Genomic DNA, 26,414 nt, shown 5'->3' on the forward strand with positions numbered 1-26,414 from the left:
TTGTATAGGGCTAATAAAGAAACATTATTATTATCTGTTTAAATGGTAAAATGATTTATGGATTATGGTTTAAAACTCCATGATGTACAAGTTTTTTTCATATACCAATAATACAGTAAAAAAATAGATTAGCTCCTTTGTTTCATTAAAGGTGAGCTAAATCTTGTGTTTTACTGTGTTATCATGCCGGCAGCAGACAACAGAAATGTATTAAAGGCATTGAGTATGACATTTTTGACTGTGGAGCTCAAATTGTTTTCAGTCACACAGGGGTATAAGACAACAGCAAATTGCAATAATCGTAGCCAGGGGTTAATGCAAAAAGTCATGCATCAAGCTGATAGTTGAAATGAGGATCTAGTGGCTCCTAGCCTTCATCCCAGAGCTCAAGGCTACAATACAGTGGGAAGAGTGAATCTTCTTATTATCTGGCTCAACACTTACAAAATGCACCATAAAATATTAGGAAGAACTGTGTAAATGTTTTAGAACAGCGTGGTTTTATTCTGTCCAACATCAGACATGTAAACCTGTTCATTAAAATGTTAATTTAATTCGGTCTATGACTCTCTCCATCATCTATACAGTTCTATCATGTTTTAACAGGTCCTCACGGCTTGAAGCCTTGAGATTTAGAGGTTAGAAGCTGCAGTTGGAATGTGGGAGAATTTATGATGAATGGCAACCTGATGAGGAAACAACAAAATAATGGGCCGTGTGGGACCAATTACACAGTAGCAGTTCTAATTGTTATTGAATGTTTCATCAAATAATTTTATCCTTTTTGCTATTCAGGAAACAGCTGCAATATCTGTGCGCTTATGTTAAGCATAATATGAATCACCAGAACACATTCTCAAAATTGAACATATGGCTAAGAGGTAGAGACAGTATGTTAAAATCAAGGTTATTTTCAATTTCCAACCCATCTGAATTAAATTGATGGATCAAGATGATGCTTACGCTTTTGTTACATTGCAATACTTTTTTTTACTATTGTTCCGGCATGCAACTTAACAACGTATTGACACTGTGCTCTTCAAAACAGCAGTCCTGGCTAGCTTAAGATCTAGATAACTAACCTTAAGATCTGGCTTATAAATGCATAAAATAAAATATTTCTGTTATAGCATTCTTCCTTTATCCCACTGCATAATACATCACAGAAGCAAATGACACTATGATACTAATTCATCACGAGAGTATTCTCATCTTAATGTTGTGGAAATTCCTACTGTTTGCAACCCTCCACGTACAGACTAAAAAAGGTTTGCAAGGGGTGGAACTCTCTCTTCTTCCAAGAAACAGCTAAATGAGATCCTTGGATCAATTAATAGTAATTAATGTTGATGGGTCATTTGGTCTCCTCTCTTATGTTATGTTAAGTATTTGTGAAAACAAAATATTATAAATTCAATTAAATACCGGGAAGATTTAGCAAGAAGCTAGACAGTTTGGCTTTCACATCTACTTACATTTGCTCTGAGTAGTACTCTATAAGATTTTCCCAAAGACAGGCGTAAAACATGCCAATACTAACCTCTCAAAGAAATGTCATTACAGAATCCAGGCCAAAATCCAGAATGGAGTCTGCATGCAGTTTATACAACTTCTTTATTAATTTTTGTAAAGGAGGAAATTCATTTTTAGAATACTGTATATCAATTGATTTACTATTTAATTTGTTGACAGACTAGATTAAGGTTAACAGCTCACAGAATTAATCTACTTGCAGTAATATTTGATCATTGAAAGCAAAACATTGTCCTTTTTCCCTTTCAGATACTGAATTACACCAAGCCCAACCTAGCAAGGTTTTACTCTTAGCCAGTCATACCCCTGTCATGTGCTGTTTTCTTATTGCTTCACTGCCAAGCATAGGAACAAACAAGTAAGCAAGGTAAAGCATTAAAGCATTCATCTCATAAAACCATATGGAATTACAAAAACAGAAGAATTAAAAAGTTAATTATTTTCAGTACCTGAATGGAGACATCACTGTAGGAGCCGCCAATTACCCCAGAGATAGCCAAAGGGAAGTCATCATGAATAGCATATGAGCCATCAGGACAAATGTACTCTGTCTCATCTACTTTAGTCAGGGAGGCCCTCACAAACTCTAGGGACTGTTCGAGGGCATAGGTGTCTTTTGAGCAGGTGTCTAAGATGTGGGCACCCAGTTTGAGGCCAGGTAAGATTTTATTGTCCTTGTTGATCTCGTCCAGAGCCAGGAGCATAGCCTCTAGCCTTTGGATCCCTCGTTGCTCATTTATCTTCCCACAGTCCTCTGTTCCCTCCCCTTTCTCATGGACGGGAAAAAGTCCTCCAATAACAAGGTCCCCTTCCATAGTGATCTCCCTCTTGATGCCTGTGTTGTAACTGGAGGTGGGAAGAGCCACTTGCACCAGAGTGAAAAGAAACAGGATGTGGAGAGCACAGGAAGCACCCATTCTGAACCACATGCTCTTCATGGAGCTGTCTTGGTGTCCAGAGTTGAAATGTAGCCGAGTTTTAAAGGTTTTGTCTTTTCATTGATATGTGTTCCTCTTCTGGCATCAAAGGTGACATTTTATGAATCATTAACCTAGGGATAGAGTACAACATAAATACAGTAGCTTGATTGCAACTTTTATAATCTAACAACCAAAAAGTGATTATTGTATACTGCAGCCATTGTCTCAAGCATCCCACAGCTTGCAAACATGCAACATAATGCTTTTACACCCCAAAGACATTACACTGAAGAAATATGAAAAGGCCTGTCCACACAGTTATGGGGTATTCTGTATGTGATGTGTACAGTATGTTAAGCTTGGAGATCATGAGTATCATAGACAGTAATGACAGATTGATACTGTACATAGTAATGTGCAAACTGAAGACATGTTCTTTGTTCTTCATTGTTTTAGGATGCTACTATTATAAAAATGATTTTTAATATCTTGTTTCATGTCATTAAGGTCCCAATATGTGGTATGCTAAAGCTTAGTGAATATGCTAGAAAGAGATGTGTGCAAATTCCCTGCCCGTGAAATGTTAATAGTCTGTAGTTTGTGCAATCTTTGCCCAGGAAAAGATCACTGGTTAGGTCAAATTCTCATTAATGTGACACCCAAGAGTTTATTCGGATAAATGCTGAAAGTTGATTCAACATAACTCTCCTGGCTGAGGAAACGGCAACCTGACACCAAGCATGAGGATTACGGCACTCATAAACAGATCAAAGGAAACCCATTACACCCATACAGAGTTCCTATACAAAGCATATGTCATGCAAGCTTTTGGTTGACTGGCGCTCAGTTGGAAAATAGCCTAGGCAGGCTTCAGAGGACCACCTACCTAGGTTTTGAAGGTAGAAACGGAGATTCCACAATGTGCCAAAGAAGACGTTGTGCCAAGCTGGAAGAAGTGTCCTTGTGGTCGATTTTGGCTACCCAACCAAGAGGTGTTGGAGGAACAGGTAATGAGTACAAGCTCCTCTGCTTGTTGAAGCTCGTCAGTGAACAATGGGTCAGAAGGAACGTCTGCCTGAGATAAGTGAAGAAAGTAATAAGAATAAGGCCAGGAAAGAGAGCAGGAACCAATCACCACCGCTGACTAGACTGAAGCACCAGGGGCGGCGAGGCCTGTGAATGACAAGCCCTGTCAAACCCTGTCAAAAACAATTAAGCAGCTAATCTAAGCAGTATGCAGTGCATCACACTTGACCAAACTGATCAGCTTTGTACCTGTCTCAGCTATTGCTGTGGTACTCTACCTCAGTTAGCTGGATTTTTCATACCGTCTGATGTGTATTTTTCAAGTTTTAAACTCCTTTTTATAAATTTCCTTTGCCCTTTCCATGATTGCTTATTATTTCTGTTGTTATTAACCATAATGAGTATTGCTACTCTAAAAAAAGAGCATCCTTTTTTTTGTTGTTGCCCAGATCAACCCAAACAAGACAAAATACTCTGGTACTCTGGGAGCACTTCATAGAGCTGATCTGTAATACTCTTCTCATATAGAAGTGTACGTGCCAGTGATGAGCAGTTCCTTCACCTCTTATCAGCCATCACTGTTGTTTTTACTGTTATTTTTTGCAGCGCAATCATCTCTGGATCTTACTGCTTCTTCTACAACAACCTCTCCCTCAGAACAGATAACAGGCAGTTGAATTTGTGTTTTTTCGAATTTGACTTTCCAACTGCATTTTTTATTACTTTTTATTGCTTAAACTTTTTCATTACTTGTTTTTTTTTTCTCAGTATGACTGAGCTGTATTACTAGGGGGAGGGAGATCTAGTGCAAGACAAAGTACTAACATGGTTGCATAGCACCGAATACAGGCAAAAGACAAATCACTAGGCTAAAATTCAGTCAAAACATGTTATGTATATTTTTCGGTATGGCTACACATTGTATGTATCCATACATCCATTTCCTAAACTACTTTATTCATTTGCAGGGGAGCTGGAGCCTAAACCAGCAAACAGTGACCCTGCACATGATGCCAGTCCAAGGCAGGGCACATACAGACATAGACACACTCATACCAGGGCCAATTTTACAGAAGGCAATTGACCTACAGTACCTGCACGTCTTTGGACTGTGGGAGGAAACAGGAGCTCCCAGAGGAAACCCTTGCCAACAATGGGAGAACATTCTGTACAAACTCCATACACATACTGTAACACCCCAGGTCTAGAATTGATCCCAAAGCCCCAGTACCGCAAGGCTGCAATGGTAACCACTGTGCCACCCCACATTTTATTAGGCCTAATTTAGCACCAGTGAGCACCAGTAAAACAGCATCAGGTATGGGGCAGAACATACATTAGATTTCATTTGTCCTAGCTTGTTTTTTCATGCTTCTGATTATGATGGTTTAATAATAAACATGATGTTGGTATTTTACAGTCTTTGTCTGCATGTTGGTGTTAACAGTGAGGTTGTATGGTCTGCACAACACCATGAATAACCTGTTTTCATTCATATCCTTTGTAACAGGAGAAATTTGCATTTACCTCTGCCACATTTACAAAAATGGCCAAGTTGTGTGCAATTATGTATTCATGAAGGTAAGTTTATTCATGATTTGTGTATGTGACAGATTTCCCTGTTCCACACATTTAAACAAAGTCCATTGCAATAAACACTGCATAAAAGTACAAATGGTTGTAATAAGTAATAAACAACTGCTAATAAATACTAATAATTAGGGCAAAACAAACATTTAAATAAGTTTAGCAGGTTTCCTTAGACATGATTATTGATAATAATATCCATTACCAAATTAAATCTGAGTACCTCAGAAGCAGCAAATACACATTAAGATAAAAAACACATTTAGGATACAAGAAAATATAATATTGTATTTCTAATAATCTAAACTTTTGAAATCTAAATTTCAAAAATTGAAAGTTTACTGTCTCTACGGGAAAGGCTACAGTACAACACATTTTATGGAAATTGTACCTTGAAGTGTTATTTATTCATCGCACTTTTCACCATAAACATAAACACATGACAGATACCTACAGAACTACACTACATCATTTACATTTACGTTTGCTATTTTATTATGTTTTGCATGATTAAAATGACCTTACTACAGTACCATTGTATTGCTATACTTTATTTTACTTTCTAGATTGTATTCCTATGGTATGTACTTATACATAATATAATGATTTGCATATATTGTTAATTGTCCTGGATAAACAAAAGCAACAACAATAATCATAATAATGATGATGATGATGCCAGGTTATGACAAATTTTCTGCAAGCCTCTCTTAAAGTGTGCCTGAATGCTTTGTCACTGGTTAAATCTAATGACAAAAAAAAAACAGTTCAATGGAGATTCACAGTTTAGTTAAAGAAATCTGAAAATCTATATATACAGTAAACTGGATATCATATTTACATTTTAGTGTGCACAGCAGGTTCTCTATGAATTAAAGTTAATTGAAATCAAAGGATAAAAGCTTAATCTCCCCTCCTGCATAAATAATGCAGTACATGTGAGTACATCATTTCAAACTGCTGAGTGGATTACTATTTTATATACTGATATATAGGGTCAGTGTACAGCTCCCTTGGCATATATCTCAGAGCAGAATGACAGTTAGAGTGTAATTCAAAACTTGTGCACTCATGAATTGTGGAAGTACTCTATCATGTGCATTATGTCTATGTCTGTTGTGCACACACAGATCCCTGAAGAATACAATGTCAGAGCGAATGATGCATAAGAACTGCAAGAATGCCATGAAAATTATCCTCAAGTAAAATTCAATGACACTTCCACTTGGGATCTTCCCAGTCCCAATCTACATCTAATATTTCACTTAAAGAGAGGTTAGCACATCCACACAAACATGTACTAACAAAGTAATGATGAATATATGTTAGAAAACATATCCTGTTTCATGTTTGTGCAGCTTATAAAGCAGCTTCATTAACCCTAAATGTAAACCTGACAAGGTAAAAAAAAAATGAATAAAGAAGCGAAAGGAAATTTCAGCAGTTGGGTTACAATTTTTATGCATTTTCACTACTGTATTTGGACAGTTATAGTATGCAGTTTTTGGTTGTGGCAGTTTCGTATTGTTTACATTCATATTTCTTGATGAATACAGTTTTGTAATTTTTATATGCAAGTGCAATGTGTTTTTTTAAACAGTATACATGGGAAATTCTTGAGGGACTGCGTGGTAAACTGCAGAACCATCAAAGTACAAAGAACAGTCTTTTATTTAATGTATAGAAAATATTTAAGCACTTAGTATTATGGGAGATCATAGAAAATGAAATAGTCCTGTTTTTTTAGTGTTCATATTTTTTAGTTTTCATGTTTAAAAGGAGAGGGAAGTTACAAGCCACTTGGAAAAGAAAAAGATTAAATAATTGTCAATTGTTTATAAGGGAATTTGTTAGAATGCCAGTCACAGTATATGAACAATTAAACAAAAGTTAGTCTACATCTGGCTCAGCCTTTCTCTCTGTTGTCCACTATAAATAATCCTAATATTATAATAGTAATAATAAATGTCCACCTGGATGATGCGACGGCAGCCATAGTACACCAGAATGCTCACCACACATCAGCTATTAGTGAGGAGGAGAGCAGAGTGATGAAGCCAATTCATAGATGGGGATTATTAAGAGACCATGATTGGTAAGGCCCAATGGGAAATTGCCCCAGCCAGGGCTACAGCCCTACTCTTTTCGAGAAACGCCCTGGGATTTTTAATGACCAAAGAGAGTCAGGACCTTGGTTTTATGTCTCATCTGTCACTATACAGGGGCATTAGGACCCAAATGGACCGCAGGGTGAGCGCCCCCTGCTGGCCCCCATAAATACTATTATGTCGATAGAGGGGGGAATATATACTGCATATAATGTATCTAGAATGCAAAATTAAGAAAATGTACAAGTATAACTTAAAGAAAAACTGACAAAACCAGTAGGTAATTAACTCAAAATTATTAGGGATATAGTATACAGTGTACAGTACATGCTTATGTAGAGTTAAAACACTACTTAATATGTTGGGTGCAAAAACAATAAGGTGCATACATGGAAAAATGAAATAATGAAAAAAAAATGACATGAAATATAAATTATACAAAAACTAAAACTGTAATGTACAGTATGTTTTCTATAGTTGGAACAAAATGTATATCCCAAAGATAAGAGACAGGTGAGCTTATAAACAGCAACATAAATGTGAAGCTGCCAGAGAGATGAAATTGCAGCAACTTAAACCCTTAATCAAACTAGAAGAAACTTAAATAGACAAAGAAGCACCAAAACAATGAAATAAGATTAGTGTTATGGTCTAACGGAGCATGATAATAAATTGAAATAGAATCTTTACTATTTTACAGGAGAACCTAATAGGGAAAGTTATAAAAGTGCATGTGATACAGAAACCTACAGAGAATTGTGCTTGAGTTGAACTGGTTAACAACAGTACAGGAAGTATTTATGTCTAAATTGTACACAAAAGTTTATTATAGTTTGTATAGACCTTTGCAACAAGAATAGTACTATTGAGAGTTAAATGAAGAATATACCGTATAAGATATGTTTAGAAAAAATGTACAATATTAAAGAGACAGCAACTCACCAATGTGAACTGATTAATCCTGTAGTTCAGTTTGATTGACAAGACCACGCTGTATGTGTAGATAATGTACAGTATGCAGGAATGTTTTTAAGTGACATTTACCATGAGGGAAAAAACTAATTTAGAATCACCAAAGCTGTAATGGTGTGAGAAGGTTACAACCAGTAACAGAACTACAGTAAATGCTTTTTACCAACATCACTTATTGTTCAATTCTTGTTTTTACAGGAACAAATCCAAGGAGCAAGCTTATATTTTACAGATAATCAAGGGGCAAGCCTGAAATGCACATTTAGAAAACATAATATTTAAAATTGGCTAATGTTTGTGCACAAGAAAAATACAATGGTAAAAAAAGAATTTGCAATTAGACTGACAGCATAATTCACAGAGCACAAGAGAAAAGTTCATCGTTAAGTCTCAAGTCAAAAAGAGAACTGGGTTTTTAAAAACTGCACCCAAGTTCCAAATAACTCAAGTGAATGAACTCTTTACACAAATCTTCAAGACTCCCCAAACTTAATGGAAAAAGGAACTTATCAAAGATTTGATAACAACGCAGCTGCAACTGAACTCAGTTAAAATGGATAGTGCAAGGTGTACACCAAAGGACTTTTTAACACAACTGAAGTTGGATTTTAATCATGTCTATAGACAGATGATTTATGGACTGTGTGCATTTTAAGAACAGTATTGTTTTTGTCTTAAAGATGTTATTTAAAATGTCGAAGTATGTATGCCAAACGATATGAACATGTGTAAGTGTTGTAAATTTGTTTTTAAAAATCTTATTTCATAAGGTGACATGTTACAATGTTCAAACAAATTCGATACTCTGTGATTGCTGCAGTATGGTATATTCATATTGACAGTGAATAGCACCTGAAAAGTAAAATTTAGTTTTTAAAAGATATTTGAAATCTCTTTATGAGAATACAAATGTGGCCCTAAAGCACATGTACAAATAAATATGTCATTATTGCTTCCTCAGAACCACATTTTAGATACTGTACAGTGACATAATATGAAACAAAGTAAAGGCAGTAGCTGTCCACAAATGAAAATGGTTGTCTGTATAATCAGTGGAATCACTTTCTGGAGCAGTTTGTCCACATTTCCAGCACATCAGCCTGTACAATTCCCCTGTTAGATAATTAAATACTGACTTAATTGCATACTGATATAATTTACAGGCATTTTTGTTGAGCAAATATCGCTGGAGGTCTCCTACCTCTGTAAGTGAAGCTGACTTACTAACACACCACGAGTCACAACTAATTAAATTACCAGGAGATGAAAACATGAATAAAATAAATTCAGATTTTTAAATATTCACTGTTGCTCTGTGTGGACAATGTGTACTTCTCTGGCATGTAAACCAGAGACCCTGGTAACACTGCTGGCTTTGCTCATAACTGTGTGGGAGAAAGAGATTGTTAAATACAGGCTGGTGTCAATTATTCATCAATGGAATTTGTTACAGTGCCAGCCACAGAATATGAACGGCATTTTTTATTCACATAACATAGACGATCCCCATCAGAAGCTTGCCAGTTCTGCTCTGAAGTATTTTCTCAGGAACCCTAGCATACAGGTTTGGTTTGTAATGGTACCATTAAATTAATGGATTCTATTTAATTGAAGCCCTGTCATAAGAATGATACTATTAGAGTTACTTAACATCAAAATGGTATGTTTTAATATGTGTTGTTATTTTAACAACTATGAAAAGAGGACAATATTCTATCCTAATTTTAGAATGTCAAGTGATATGTCCTCTGTGGTCATTACTTCAGTCAACTAGAGGTCAAAGGAGACTGTCGTGGCTTTAATCTTATTTATACCAGGAGCAGAAACAAAGTCAGTATTCAGTGACCCCATTAAGCCTTCCTCAGTTGTGTCCTTGACCCAAAATAAAAATCTAAAATAGGAAATCTATATTGCTATAGATCTAATAAAAAAGAACAGGTACCTTTCTTAGCATTAAAGGTTTTGTTTTCACTTTATTAAATGCAGAGAAGTTCTAAGACTCAGTCACAGCTATTTGAACCTGTATTCAGGTTTAATTCTCTATGGTGTTATTTGTTGCATTTCACAGTTCAGAACATGCAACCTAGGGGCACGTCCTGCCACTTGTTTTAACGAATGCTCAGTAATGAGGTGTTGATACCTTTCTGGATACACCTGAGCTCTAGACAAAGGAAAAAAAAACATTTATCATTTCCTTTGTTGACATATATTCATATACACAGATGTAAATAGAGACAATACTGTACATTCAAAAAAATATGATTTCACTCATTAGGTATCCCTAACCTTAGTTTCCATGGAAACCTGCCAGGCAAGATGGAACCTAGGAGAGAGACAAGCAAAGACATGTACCAATATGCAAGCCCAGCCAGCGGCTTAATGAAAAAGCAGATCTCCTCTGTGTGTTGCAATGTGTAGTGTTTCATACCAATTTACTGTAACTGCAAAGTGCTCCCAGAAAATCGCCTTCAGTTTTTTAAGGTAAAGTTAAAAAAGAAACAACACCCCTCTGGCAGTGTTAACTAATTAGGCCTTATACTAGGAAGCAAGGAGATGGACAGATTTTGATACTACTGATTAACTGTGCAGTTATCACTTTATTCATTTAATTCTATTTATTTCAGCAGCTCTCAGTGAGTGATATTTAATTTAACAGGAAGGTGGGAAAAGTCCCTGCATGCCGATCCCAGAAGGTACCACCAGGGGGACTTTGTTTTCTTATGTACTGTATTTCTATGCATCATTTCCATGCTTCTGTTCATTCTTTAACATTTGATTACATGAAAGCTCCTTCAAGCTTTAAGGATCGTGTTAAATGCTTTAATCATAACCTTTGTGTCATCTTCAGTCTCAAAAACATTGTCTTACAGAATGCTACAGTAACAAATTTTAAACTAAGTAGGGCACAAAAGAGAACAAAAATGAAGTGTTAAGCGCTCTCCACTGTTCTAACTTAATTTCTGCAATAATCTTATGACACAGGGAAATGTCATGAGTTCACAATGCTGGCAAGCGATTTTATCAACACTTCATACCAAAGTATCTTCAGAGTATATTAGCAATGACTATGCATACCTCATTTGTCCTGTCTCTTACACAAACAGCTGAGTTCAAATCATTTTCTTTTTTTCAATGGCCCTACTGTAAATATCATCAATATATTTTACAGGACAAAGATTGTAAAATTGTAAAGATTGCAATATATACATATATACTGTATACTGTATATGTAAAAATGATCATTTTATTGTGATTTATGTATTTGTCTTTTACTTTCCAGCTCTACAGTCTTTTACAATACAGTATATGTTCATTCATCTTAGACTTGGTGCTGCTGGGTTTTCAATGTGGTCGTAATCCAGAATTTCAATATTCATCCATCCATTTTCTAACCACTTCTTCCAGCTTGGGGGTCAGCGGGGAGCTAGAGCCTATCCTACTGAGCAACGGGTTCAAAGCAGATTACAGACACACAGAGACTCCAGGGCTATTTTCTCCAAAGCCAATTAACCTACCAGTATGTTTTTACACTGGCAGGAAACCAGAGCACCCAGAGGAAGCCCACACAAAACATGGAGAGAACATAAACGCAGATAGCCACCCAGGCCTGAAAATGAACCCAGGGCCTTAGCAGCGTGAGGCATCAGTACTGACCACTGCACCACCATGCCTCACAGATTTCAATCCCTTAATTTTAAATGAGTAAATTTATGATTCTTATCTTCAGTTGTCTGATTTGCAGTTATGCAACACACACAGACACAACGCTGAGCTCTGCTTTAAAACAGCCTCATACCACGTGAAGTGTCACCAGTCTTTCTGCTTATAGTATGATGTGTACTCATTTGCATGCGATGCTCTTTTGGTTAGTTTTGTTAAAAACGACAGTGGGTGTGATGTCTTTTAACAGCCTGTTTAATATGGACTCCCACAGGAAGAAGACAAACAGGCAATAGAAAAAAAAACCAAAAATAAATAAATACAACAATGCTGAAATGATTCAATGGCAAATTAAGCACCATAGATTATAGTGATTTTGAAAGAGTGAGCAAAAAGATATGACATCTTGCTGTATATAGAATAACAAATTATCTTCTTTTTGAAAAGTAAACCAAATATTTGTGAAAGATGATATGTCTTAGAGCTCTTTTTGTTCTCCTAGGGGGCTGTCAATAACGATTCCTGATGTCTGCATTAATTGGTAGTGTTAAATGTGTTGGCCATCAGCCAGACAGCATGTAAAGAATTCTATGCCTAATTACGGTTGTTTCAGAGACAGTTACACTGGGAGCAGAGACAACAGCATTGGTTTGGAGAAAAGGGGACAGGAAAGAGTCAGGGAGGGGGGATGAAATAAAAAAATATACAAAAAAAGGGAAATTAAAAAAAAGTGTTTATGATCTTCAGAATATGAGAACTGATTAAATACTGGATTACTTAAAAACCTTGAGCAAGAATCTGTAATTCTTGTAATATCTGGCAATATGAAATGATTGATAGAGAATGAGGACAAAGATGTTGAGGACAAAGATGTACTCACTTAAAGAAACAGTGCTGATACTGTGCAGTATATGTTACTTGTTCTAGAGTATAAAAGATAGTAGAGGTTCATTTATTCAGCCTAGCCATGAGCACTCTTGGATTACCAAAGGATTAACCGTTTTTTGTAGAATCCTGCTTCCTAAACTGTTGACAAACTGTTGATTTTTCCCCCTGCATTCCAAAGCACTGGAAATCTGCCAGCATGAGTCTGATATCTTGGTGGCTCACAACTTTTAATTAACGTTAAAAACCTAATAATTAAGCTGGCATTTCCTTGAACAGATGGCCCCAGTGTGAAGTTCCCATTTGCAAAACCAGTGTGGGGCAAAGTGGCCTTTCAAGGAGCATCAGGGACATGAGTGGAGAAAAGGCTAAGGAAACATCCTGGGTTTCCTCCATTTGCTTGACAAATTATAGACCTAAGCTGGCATCAATAGTCTGTCAAGATGGCTGTTTGATCCTGTTAATACCCTGTGTCAGGAAAGAGGGAAGGAGGCACACAAGAAGTATAAAAACAAGCCCTCGTTACTTAAGCTTTTGCACAATCTGGAGTCTTGATGATCAGATCTCTTTTCCACTCAACATTAATCCAAGATGTTTTGAATCCAGAAAGCACCCACAAAACACAATCTACTGTAGGTTTCCAGAAAATTAAATTCTGTATGATTCTGGTACAATATATACAGCAATACAAGCTGCATGAGCTACACAAAAACAAATAAGATGATAAAATGAATATTTACCTAAACAGTAACCTGAGCACCTGAAGAACAATTACATGGGCTCAAGAAGAAACATACAAACCCCAAACCTAAGTTCTGTGAGGTATTATTAGAAGTAGAAGTAGTAAAAGTGTTATTGATTCCATGCTCTACTTGTCTTAAAATCTGACAATAAAATAAGGTGTGGTGAGTTTATGGAGATTTTAGGAAATTGACCTGACAGTAACTCTTCAACGAGAGGTATAGTGTTGTATGAAGTCATTAAAAATAGGGTATGAATAGAAAAGAATCTAACTGTATATTGGCTGCGAAACCATCATTTTTCATGATCAAATTTAACTCTCAGCGGGAACTGCCATCATATTGTTTTTGCAGTCGAGAGAATTTCTCTCCAGATGTCTCTTCAGAATGATTCTCTCTGAAAGAAAGAATCAAAAAGAGGAGCAGCTTCAAAACACTTTGAAGCTTCTGATACAGTACAACCACAAGAGCCTTGCTTGATATGATTTTGATGTTATCCACTATATATGTATACTGCGTATATTTACATGTCTGTGGTCTATTCTTTGCATGTGCATCATTGCATTGTCAATATTAATTCTTGCAGTGTTTTTTTTTTAGTAACGTGCATGAATTAAGAACAGACTAAAAGCAGCGAACAGGTAACTATCCAAAGAAACAAGGACATTTTCCAATGAGAAATATGAAAGATTTTCTTTATATTTTTTCAGAGATTTTCCAGAGAAATGTCCTTAGTTTTTCCCTTTAATTTGGACAGATGGTGTTTTTAACGTAATTCAATAGCCTAGCCAGCTTCTTGAACACTTCAATCCTGGCAACATCCGTTTCAGAAGAACGGAATGAGATGGGAGCTGTGAAAACTGTTAATCTGTCTGAGCAGTTTCAATCACATTCCTGATGGAAAGTAGTATTAATATATGGTAATTTTTAGAGATGGGTGGCATATGAGGAATGGTGCTTTGCCAAGGCTGTTAATCTGTTTGGGACTTGAAGCAGAGGAAAAGAGTCCTTGAGAAAGAGCTGCATGCTTGCAGACTTCTATAAGTGCACTGCAGAAATCTTCTGTATATGAACAGATAGAGCTATCTTACCATTTTCAGCCTGTCATGGAAATGATCTGGAGGGATGCAGGAGTCACAATGCTAAAAGGAAAATGTGTTTTGTGTTAATTTTTTATCCTGAGCAAACCTGACATACAGTGAATAATGATTAATGTGTCAAATCAATGCAAGCTTGTGACCCATCAACAGAATTTGGATGTTTTCATAACATGTTGTTAAAAATAGCAGAGAAAAGAATATCTATTAAATGACACTATGTCACATGGTCATTTATGTTACCATGTCTGCAGGAAAGGAGATGTCTTCTTGTCTTTGTGGAGTCTTCTCTGAGCAGTGAGACAATAATCAACACCTTTTGCTTTTACCATTCCCCACTCCTAAATGTTATGGTTAGCTACTCCAACCATAAAATGTAAAGAAAAGTCATTACAACATCCATCAAACACCTTGGAAAACAACATCCTTAATCTTTGATGCTAAATTATTAAAACTATCTCTCTCTGCGCAATATTTTATGATGTTTGCATCAGTGCCAATCCTGCCCTCCTGGCAAAAAAACATAGGGAATCTGATTCAGTTGCTAATATCTGATCTTGTTTTTTTTGCTTTTTCAGTTTTTCAGCAGATGCGAGTAGAATACAAAATGAGGTCTGCTATGATAATTAGGTGCTTGTTCTAACAAATCCAACCACCGAAGAAAACACAGGCAGAGTATTAAAGGGATGATACTTTTAATTCAATTTAAACCATCCTTTTTTTTTCCTTTTCCTTTTCTGTTTTGGTTCCCACTGAATGCAGACTTTCAAAGTATTTCCTTCTTATTCATACTCTGAGTCCCAGTGTGACTATAGTTAAGTTAGCATCAACTAGAAGAGTGACACAATTCTCACTGAAAGCCCTGGAAAATCACAGACACCCAAGAAAAAGGCCATTGTTACATTCCAAGCTGAGAATGCCTGGCTAACTCAAGCCCACATGACCCAGCCAGCACTTGACTGCATGAATAATCTTAGTCAACTAATGACATGACACAGACTTAATCGGTCAATCAAGACTGAATAAATCCTGACTGCAGGGCTCAGCCAGAACTACACATGAGTGTCTTTGCTACTTGAGCTTATCAGGAGCCCAAATGGCAATACTTAAAAATAATAATACCTTACACTCATATAGCGCTTTTCAGGACACTCCACTCAAAGTGCATTACAGATAATGGGGACTCCCCTCCACCACTACCACCAGTGTGCAGCCCCCACCTGGATGAGGTGACAGCAGCCATAGTCTGTCAGTATGCTCACCACACACCAGCTATCAGTGGGGAAAAGAACAGAGTGATGAAGCCAACTCATAGATGGAGATTATTAGGAGGCCATGATTGGTAAAGGCCAAAGGGAAATTTGGCCAGGACACTGGGGTAACCCCACTACATCCCCTTAAGGTTACATTCCTTCACATACTGTACATCCAAAGCTCGCCAAGAGGCTGGGTTTAAACATCAAGATAGTGATGGTCCTTTAAATATGCTGTTGCATGCTGTGTAGAAACTCCCTGATACAAATACCTTTTAATTACACATTTAGTTTTTTGGTTCCCATAAGATGTTCAAAAGATTGTTTTTTCAAGCTTTCAAGCTTTTTTCAATCTTCTTTTCCTCTTACAATTTATGATTAACATCCATATTTTTTAATATTATGTTCATTCTGGATGTGAAGTAGTATGGTTTCAGGAAACAGGGATGACTTGGTAACTAAGTTGAATATGAAATGTAGGTCATTGTATGAGATGATCATTTGAATAGGTTCACTGGTGCACTTTAAAACAGCCTTTAATTAAGAATATTCTTATGGAAAATTCAGCAGTATACCTTCACAGAGATGAAAACCGGTGATTGATGCACATGTGCAGCAAATGCATAATATTGAGCAGCTGTTTACTATTCTTACCATCAATCAGATCCTGTGAACAGCTGTTAGCTTCATGTTGCAGTTATGTTTTAAAGTGATGTAGGTTATGATTTTGCTTAGAATTAAGTGTTCAGAAAGATTCTAATAATAACATTTATCTTACCTTGAATTGCAACTTACCTTCTGGAAATGCTTAACTTCTTTGAGACAGCTTCCTAATGGTAGGTTTTTGAGATGGTATATTCAAAAAGAAAGATGTCCCAGTGCCAATCAAAGTCACCACAGATTGGTTTTAATCTGACACCTCCAGTGATGAAGTAAACAAATCCGCACCTCAGCGGCTCCAAGAGGGAGGCACATTTAGACTCAAACCCCAGTTTGAGGTTAGCCATTGACTAGGCCACAGTGATCCACCAATCAGCAAGTGCCTTGAGGGGATGCTCTGATGGCATCACAGCCAATCACCAGCCCTATTGCTATGATCTAAGAGGTGCTGCTCAAGCAGTTGTGATGCACTCTGGGACCACGGCAACTTGACAGTTAATCTGATCACATGACTTTACCACGATGGCGAATAAATGTAGATGAGAAAAGCGATTGCCATACGGACAGTTCTATGTGAACCAAAATAATGCCCAAGACATACTTGGAAGTAAGGGAACTTCTGGGACAAGTTCCTTATTGTAATTGAGCCAATCAACACAATGATATACTGTAGTTGGACATTTGTCAATACCACTGAATGTTAAAGAATGTTTCCCACAGAAGCTAAAAAATAAACAGACTTCCTAGGATTCTGCTCATCTAAGCCTCAACTTGTGGCCATGTTCCAGAGTCTTGAGATTTTGTTCAAGTTCGAGTGGAGGGCCTGACTTCAGCATCACTAAGCACAGAACCATTCCTGCACCAGCAGGACATCCCTTTTGGCACAGAGCTGGCAGACGAAGACTGGACACAATCCAGCTGATCTTCTCCCCAGGGGAATTGTATAAACCTCATTTACTGCATACTTTCCTGGCCAATCATTCCCAGTTCCAACCAGTATACAGTAATTCAATATTCACATTTTTATACTTGAGAATTAAACTATTTTTCCAAACAAGTATGATAATAATAATTTGATCAAGATTAATTCAGGAAAGTTATTGAATATCTACTTGTCTATCAAGCATTTATGAATGTTGATGTCAAGACACTGATTATCATGAATTTGAGGGATTGATCAACTATTTGTGTCTATCATGGCACATAGATTCATATATACTCCATTACGGTATGTGTTTATGGCTGACGTTATTATCATATCAATAAAATTGTATATTGTATTCTTTGAAGCCACATATGCACACTGCTATTGACTCTGATTTATTTATTCCTAGTAGCCATAACATACTCTATGACTTTATTGCCTAATTTCTAATTGCTTAATTACATTCAAATAATCAAATCACCACAGAAATCAGTATTACACATTTATTGGAAAAAAATAGTTTTAATCCTAGCAAATCCTAGCAAAGCCAGAATGCTGATTAACACAAATTAACATTTTTCAATTGAAAGACATTTTTTTAAAATTCCATCCTGCCTCAAAGCAAACATGGAGTCACATGGTCACCACGGGAACTCATGCCATCTTACATACAGGCTTGTTGTGGACAATGAGATTGGACAGGATTTTTGTTCATCCCACATACATAATTGAAATCTTACATTATTATCTCATATGAAATACATATCCACTTCCATTTTTAGCTCCCCCTTAGCCACTTGTGTTTGGAATTCTTCGTGTGTTCACTGTTCTTGTACACTTGGCCACACAGGTGTTTCCAATACAATAGATGGAGAGAGGAGGAGAGGAGAGCGTGTGAGGATGGGAGCAATACATGTTATTCTGAGCTATCCAATGTATATTTCCCCTGACATACACTACCTTCTGTCTGACTGTGCTCCGAGGCAATCAGGCATGCACTTCACACCCAAGCAGAATTATCAGATTGCACAAAGCTGCAGATGTCATCTTCGTCAGATAGCAGGGAAATTCTCAGGCACCAATTTAATCTTCATTTTCAAATGCTTTCGATTTGCTTTAATGAGCCATCGTGCAACTCTTCTCCTCCTACACATGACCTCTTGTCTTTCATCTATTTCTCTAACCGGCATATTCCATCGTGTTTTGGTAATCTATTCCTAAAGTCTAGCTCATCAACACGACCTGCTTACATTACATCCTTGCACACAGACAAATGTCACAGCCTGCCTGGGACTCACTGAGTGTCTCTTGGGTAGTATTCTAAAGGCCCATGATATACTCAAATCTTTAAGGACAGTTATCAAAATATTACTATACTGACTTTCATCAAATCAACATTTACTCATCAAAAGATTTTATTGGCCTCATGGTGGAAAGAATACAGAGGAGAACTCTTTAGAACTATGTCTATTCAAGACAATATTTATGTAAAATTGTGTTTCAATATAAATGGGCTGAGTAAAGAAAACTAAGTGATGGAAAGAGGAAGGCTTATAATGGTATACAAGTCATGTACAAATCCATTTCTACCAGTATCGTCTTTCTCTACCTCTCTCCTTTATAGTTGAGGACTGTGGTAGTGTTTCAAGGCTGTATGCATTTACTATAACTGGTTTAAATTCAGTTGGGGGATTTCAAATGCATGCTGACAAACCAGAACAGTTTTAGAAGATGATATTTTCTTGATTGACATAATCACTTCCCCCCTTCCTCTCCTCTCAACATGTGTCAAGGAAAGCACTAGCCAAAGATCATGCATCTTTCTCCCTTGGTCACTAATTACACTTAACAACTTTGATTCCTTCATCTATATTCATACCCTTGTCTCCCCTCCTGTTGCCTCATTAGGACATACAGTTTGATGGCTGGTGACAGGGTAATGGATATTCGGATGGTATAGGAGACTGAAGCTCCTTTTTTGAAGGGAAGTGCTTTTTTATTAACCAGTAAGCTATGACAAGAGTAGGGCTAGCTGCTGGGCTTTTCCACAAACCCTCTCTGAGAGTAACCTACTGTAGCTCTGACAGTATGACAAAACTCCAACTGTTTGAGCTGACAGGAAAGGGCCTCAGTTTGCATTCAACACTCACACTCTCACAGACTTGCTTGGCATACTCTGTGTTGGCCCTATGTTCTGTCACCATGTGTTGGAATATGAGTTTGAAATGGCCTGAGTTTTAAAATCAGCTCTGACTCTACTGGCAGAAAAACTAAAATTCAAAAACAATAAAACAAATTGATTTTACCTACACACCACAGCTGCACTCACATTGTTGATGTCAGGAGCAATTGTATAAAAGATTAGCTAACTTCTGACAATTTACCTGTCCTCCATGATTTCATCCAGCTTGATTCATTCATAATTCATATAAAGCTTGTTAATGATGACATTTTTAGAAACAATGGCAATGCTTTACCTTTCATTTTTAAAACACTATTTAACAAAAGCTTAATGAAGTTCAGAACCAATTATTTAAATAAATTGTTTAAATAATGTAACATTTTAAGTCTGAACACAATTTCACATTCTGTTGTTCATGAAGAGTATCATCTAAATTGTAGTTCTGACAGAATAAATACTGTACATTTATAACAGGCTTTGAATGTACATAAAATATATTTTATATAAAGTATTTCTATAATATTTACAAAAACATACTGTACATTTGGAACAGAAATGAATAAATCTCAAAACAACAAAAACTACAGAGGTGTTATGGCTGATATTCATCATATGTATGATGTGTGTGAATTAAAATTACATTAGCCTCAAATTGTGAAATGGTGTCAGTGTCAAAGCTACCCTGTTTCAAAAAGATTGGTGATATTGCTATCATTAATCATTCTGCTGTGTATTTCATCTGGTAGCAAGCAAAGAGTGTCATAGCATATCTCAATGATGATGTCGATGATGATAATAATAATGTATATGGTTCATCACCATTTCATGCACTCAGAAATAAGGCAAAATGATTTGCTTGCTCAATTACCATTGCCTGACAGTACTTGCTAACCCTATCACAGCAGGACCTAATGTAGAAACAGTTTTGTTTGGGGTTTTTTCTCTGCACTGTAATAAACACAGCTTTGACAAAATATTAAGATACACAGGGCCTTGGATAGATGACAGAACACTGAAAGTAAAAACCTCAGAGGTATTTGTCAATCCTTCCTCAGTGGACACAGGTTAAAGCTTGTATCTCGGTACCTCCATGTTCTGTCACCTTGCCAAAAAGAGCTGACATAGAATGATTCTGCTTTGATGTGAGGATCTTGAAATGGAAGATTTACCAGAGGGACTTTCTGTGTTACTGATCCATAAATCAATTCCATATGCACTATTTGTTTAGTTTGTTCTTTGTCAAATGTTTGGTTGGTTTTTTTTTTACCAATTTTTTCTTAATTTAACAGATCTGATTCCAGATTCCAGATTCGGCAGACTGCTTACAAAAATGTTTACTACCCAATGTAAACATTCAAAAAAGCAAATAGCTTTTTTGAACCAAAATGTACAGTACATTTCCAATGTTGGACAATCCTATTGAACACACAAAGATAAGATCCGCTTTTTCAGATTAGGCATAGATTTTTGACTTTCCAAGACACACTAATAGATATATCTAATGGATTTTTTGAACTTCTTATTTTTTAAATCTCAGACTTATCATTTGTTGAATGTTTGACTACAGACATATAGTTTAGATGATGCACTATTAGAAGAAGAAAATGTTTGGTTTACTACTACCATTGCTACACTTATTATTAGAAATATATATTATGTAAATCATTTAACTCTTTGCAATCAGATACATCCTTAAATGCTGGATGTACATGCTATATCCTATTTTCTCTTAATAACCATAAAACTGATAGATCTTAAACAAATCTATCTGTCTGATAATCAGACAAAATAATGCCTTTTGATTAGAGTTGTGCATTGCATTTTCTCATGACAGTGATCTGTCTGGGCATTTCACCTAAAAGCTATATTTCGATACTACAACAGCATGACTTCAGGATGGAATAACTAAAATAATTTTAGATCAAAATCACATTTGTGTGTGTAACAAAAAAATAATACAAAATAATGACCCCATTAACACGTGATTTTCTTGCAATGGGTAATTATGGCTTGTTTTATTGCATTTTAATCCAGGTGTTGTAGCTATATTACAGTTTACCAATTTCTGTTACAGTATATAGCACCTGGGGGAACAGAGAAAAATATAAATTTACATACAGGTTGCTTTGCCTTCCACCTTAAATGTATTGGGTTCATTTTTGGATGAACAGTGATTAGAAAAAGGTGCTGTTTTTATTTTTGCTAATGTGATTATACTTTGGAAATAGGCTGGTACTGACCACATAAAGATCTGGAGTTTAAGGATCTACAACAATAAAACGAGGAAGCTTCAAAATCCGTGACTGTCAAAATTTGTTATTCTGGGATCTGTTCTAACATACAGCAAGTACTCAGTTGTTAGAAGGACAGCTGGCGTACAGGACAGTGCCTTACCTAAATGAGCAATTTTTGCATCATACAGAGTAAGAAAACTTTACTTACCAGTCCTGTCACAGACTCCTATTCTATGTCAGAACAGAAGAACATAAGGTTGCAAATAAGAGGAAATCATTAGATCCAACATGTTTGATTGCTAGTAGATAATTGGTTCAAACCTCCTTATAGGTTATCAGTGTCAAGGACATGTGGCTGGACACTTGTCCTCGGCTCCAACAACCCTTTGATTTAAAAAGTGCCTTGTCTTCTCAATTTTAAATGCATTTCTTCATCTCTTCTATTTGTGTCCTTTGGAAAATGTTTCACTGTTGATTCTGAAGAAATCCATCAGGCGAATGTCTTTGAGGATTTTGATTATATAAATCAGGTCCATCGTAGTCTTCTCTGTTCAAGACTAAAAAGATTCAGGTATTTTTACCTGTCAGTGTAGGACATTCCTTTAAGAATGGAAATATAAAATATTGAAAATAAGGGAAATATCTGATTGCATTTCTGCTGACTGATTCAATAACTGCAAGATTTTTTTTTGTCATCTGGCGATCATAATAAGGTTCCTGCCTATTCTGCTGAAATGCAATTTTGGTCTTCTAGGCAAGTGGAATGTCACTTGTCACACATTGTTTTTTTTTACATTGTGATCATAAACCTGTGAATTGCCTTTCATTTTCACAAACTGATTGCAAATGTATAGCTTTTACAGAGATCAGGGGCATTTGACACCAAAATATAAGAGTGGAAATACAACTTTTCTATTTTCTGTACTGAGGAAAAAAATATCAAATGCATTATGGACTTTGAAAAGAGTTTCATCCCAAACAAATTTAATTTCAGGACTGAGGTCTACATCATATATAAAAATATCAGTTTGATATTTTGTAGTACCATTCAAAAGAGTTTGGTTGCACCTTATATATTTACAGCTGTTATTTGTATTATATCCCAGTTCTAAAGTTCACATTTTCATTTGCTAACTGACAGAACCAGTATATATCCAGATTATACTGTTCGCTTACAGAAAACTAAGAAACTAAAAAAAGAGAAAAGAGAAAGAAAAAACTAACCAGCAAAATGTAATAAGTAATGACAAAAAATATTGTGGAAATCAAAGTTTAATAAAAAAAAAACTAATGTACAGTAGCAGTAAACATGCAATGTTTTTGGAGAATAACTACTAAATGTAAGATCAGCAGAGAGCTGCCTTTTAAAACCAGGGTTGATTGTTATAATTTGGAATGATATTAGGGTTTTTTAAATACAGTAGGTCTTTGACTCTAAAGGAATGACAAATTTTAGTGTTCTATCATTAACCTTGGCTTAATGCCAAGGAATCTCTTAAAAATCAACCTTTTATTGCTCTTTTAGTATTGTTTTCAGCAGTAAGCAAAACCATTACAATTCCTTATTTATGTGGGTGTTCCATAAAGTAGGTTAATTGTATTTACAATTGTATTTTACAATTAACCCAAACTAGAAACTACTCAGTACAGTACATACAGATTTAGAGACTTATAAAAGTATAAAAGTAATGCTTTAGTCATTGTTTTGCATATTTGCTTTCTTCAGAGGCAGAAAAAAACGATCAAACACTACTGAGGGGAAACTGTTTAGGTTTAATTGTCTTCAGATAAGCTGTACTACTATAAGTGCTGCTGGACCTATAAAGTCAGCCTACTCTGTTCATTGCAGTTGTGTATAACACAGATAAGGTGATGTTTTACACACTTTACCTCCGATAAGCAGTTCTGCAGCACGGATGGGCGTTCTGCACACTATTTCAATCTGGAAAGTCAAAGGTTTCAGCAGAGGCTATGTCATGCACTCTTCTTTAAGCTTCCTCTTGTTAACAGTGCCAGTATGCAATCATCTGTGGGTTATCTCTTGTAGCAGCCTTGCTTTTTGCACTGATACAGGTGAAGTGGATTCCATTTGGACTAAAGAGCTTCGTGCTGGAAGCTGGTTTCATAAGCTTCTAAATAGAGGATCAGAGCGTTTTCACTCCAAGAAAATGCCTGAACTGAAAACTTACAGTTTAACTATTTAAGCACAGCATTTTTCTTGTTTATGAAAATCTAACTTATTTTCAGAAGCCAGTCTCAAGCCAACAGATCATTCCAAAAGATACATCGGACATGCTATGGACTCAACATCCCCCTACAGGAGAGTTGGTGATTATTAGAGGAGAATCCACTACCAATGTACAGTACAGTATCTGAAAGCCTGCAAGACCCCTGTCCATATGAAGTCTGCCTAGTCCAGTTCTGTACCACCATTTGGAGAAACCTGATAGCAGTTGACTAAAGACAACGAGAGGTCTTGACTACTTTTTTCCTCCAGTCCTCATGCTATATTTATCCAGCAGTCATATCACCCTGCAACTCACAACCCACTGAAGCTAAGCAGGTGTGAGCCTGGTCAGTACCTGGATGAGAGACCTCCTGAGAAAAAGAAAGGTTGCTGCTGGAAGAGGTGTTAGTGGGGCCAGCAGAGGGTGCTCACCCTGTGGTCCATGTGGGTTCTAATGCCACAGAATAGTGACAGGGACACTATACTGTAAAAAAATGGCTCCGTCCTTAGGATGAAATGTAAAACCAAGGTCCTGACTCTCTGTGGCCATTAAAAATCCCAGGACATTTCTCGAAGAGTAGGGGTGTAACCTTGGCATCCAAATTTCCCGTTGGCCCTTACCAATCATGGCCTCCTAATAATCCCCATCTATGAATTGGTTTCATATCTCTGTTCTCCACCTCACTAAAAGCTGATGTGTGGTGAGCGTTCTGGCGCACTATGGCTGCCATTGCATTATCCAAGTGGGGGCTGCACACTGGTGGTGGTGGAGGGGAGTCCCCATTATCTGTAAAGCACTTTGAGTGGAGTGTCCAGAAAAGTGCTATATAAGTATAAGCAATTATTATTATTTTTATATTTCTATCTTTCTTTATTCATGGGTATCTGAGTTGTCCTGGACATGAAATCTGGCATGACTGTGCCAGATTTCTGACTGTTTGCAGTACATGCTAAGCCTGGGGTTTGCCAGTTTTTAACAAACCTATTTGTACATACTGTATGTAAATCTATTTGATTGATCGGTCAATCAAATGTTAAAATAGTCTCGCCTAAAATGACTAAATTCCTATTACCCTGATACCCATTTTTTACTCTTGTCAATTCTACGGGTATCTTCCAGGAGCCAGAATCCTGTGAAAACAGGAGATGTAGACTCCTTTCACCTCTCACACCTTTAGACACTCCAAACCTGTAAATTACATTAAGTTTGCTACCTCTTTAAGAAAATCAAAAACTTTTTTTAAAAATCTGAAACATAAACATAACTGCACATTGGTGGTTGTGGAGGGGAGTCCATTACCTGTAAAGTGCTTTGAGTGGTGTATCCTGAAAAGCGCTATATACTGTAAGTGTAAGCAATTAATATTAAATTACATACATAAACATATTCTAAACACTAATATTATTTTAACTTTTCTTAATGTCCTGAAATAATTATTTAATTATTTTTAGAATTGTGAATTTTCGACTTACTTGTGTTACTTAAAAAATATGTTTTCCTAATTTTGTCTGTACAAGTAAAATTAGCATGATTACTTTACCTTTACCTTTACTGTACACTTTTGATTAAATCCAAGCATATATAATACATCTTTATAAATTATGGTCTCAAATTCAAATTTATTTTTTAAAGGTGTGCTTAATAAATAACAATTACTTTGAAATAATATTTCAAATTGCAGAATACCTCAATCAAAACACAGTTTCTATTTATACTGTACCAACACAACACAGACCAAATATGAACACAAAAGTATGCATAAATAAATAGTGTCACAGATAACATGAATCATGTATTTTTGTTTCCAGACAAGAAATTATCCCTCCATGCAAACAAAGTTTGGTTAGATGGAGAATACAGGCATTGGAGTCCAACATCCATCAGTGGTGTCTTCAGTCTTTTGTCTACACATGTGACCAAATGTAATTTCATCTGGCTAAAGACCAACAGCATCATATTCTGTACACAAGTTGAACAAGTAGAAATAGAAGATGAATAAACCGCAGTCACAAACCTCACTGGCCTTTCAAACTATATTGAAACATATTTTTGTAGAGCACTACAGTACACCTAATCATAATGAAATACTGGTACTGTAAGTCAAGAAAGCTTGAAAAAATGTCTCATTTGCAAATTTGGAGCTCCCCAGTGACATAAGACTAATTTGTCATTTGCTATGTGAGAACAGCATGCATGTGTCTTTGAACACAGAGAAAGCAAAGAGAAAAATCACTGCAAAATCCAAATTAAAAGACACAAGCTAAAGAAATATAAGATAAATGACAACGTATTATCGAGAATGATAAAAGTCACTAAAAGTATTTGATCGCAATTGACTTCAAAACGACAACAAACCTTTGGCGTCGAGGCAGAGAAAGACAGCTACAGGGATATAGCAGAATGA

At 36.3% G+C, this 26,414-nt stretch overlaps 1 protein-coding gene across 3 annotated transcripts in view; it reads right to left on the minus strand.

Annotated features, from left to right (window-relative positions):
• LOC102696505 (metabotropic glutamate receptor 3) overlaps positions 1-26,414 on the minus strand; it is a 61,258-nt gene that overhangs the window by 28,919 nt on the left and 5,925 nt on the right. For all 3 annotated transcript variants that reach the window (XM_015347391.2, XM_015347390.2, XM_015347392.2), the window contains 2 exons: positions 3,340-3,528; positions 1,983-2,584 (listed from right to left, as the gene is read on the minus strand). In XM_015347391.2, coding sequence (XP_015202877.2) covers positions 1,983-2,471 — 489 coding nt within the window. In that variant the 5' untranslated portion in view covers positions 2,472-2,584; positions 3,340-3,528. The remainder of the gene's footprint in view (positions 1-1,982; positions 2,585-3,339; positions 3,529-26,414) is intronic.

The sequence above is a fragment of the Lepisosteus oculatus genome, chromosome 4, assembly GCF_040954835.1.
Source record: "Lepisosteus oculatus isolate fLepOcu1 chromosome 4, fLepOcu1.hap2, whole genome shotgun sequence".
NCBI classification, from domain to species: Eukaryota; Metazoa; Chordata; class Actinopteri; order Semionotiformes; family Lepisosteidae; genus Lepisosteus; species Lepisosteus oculatus.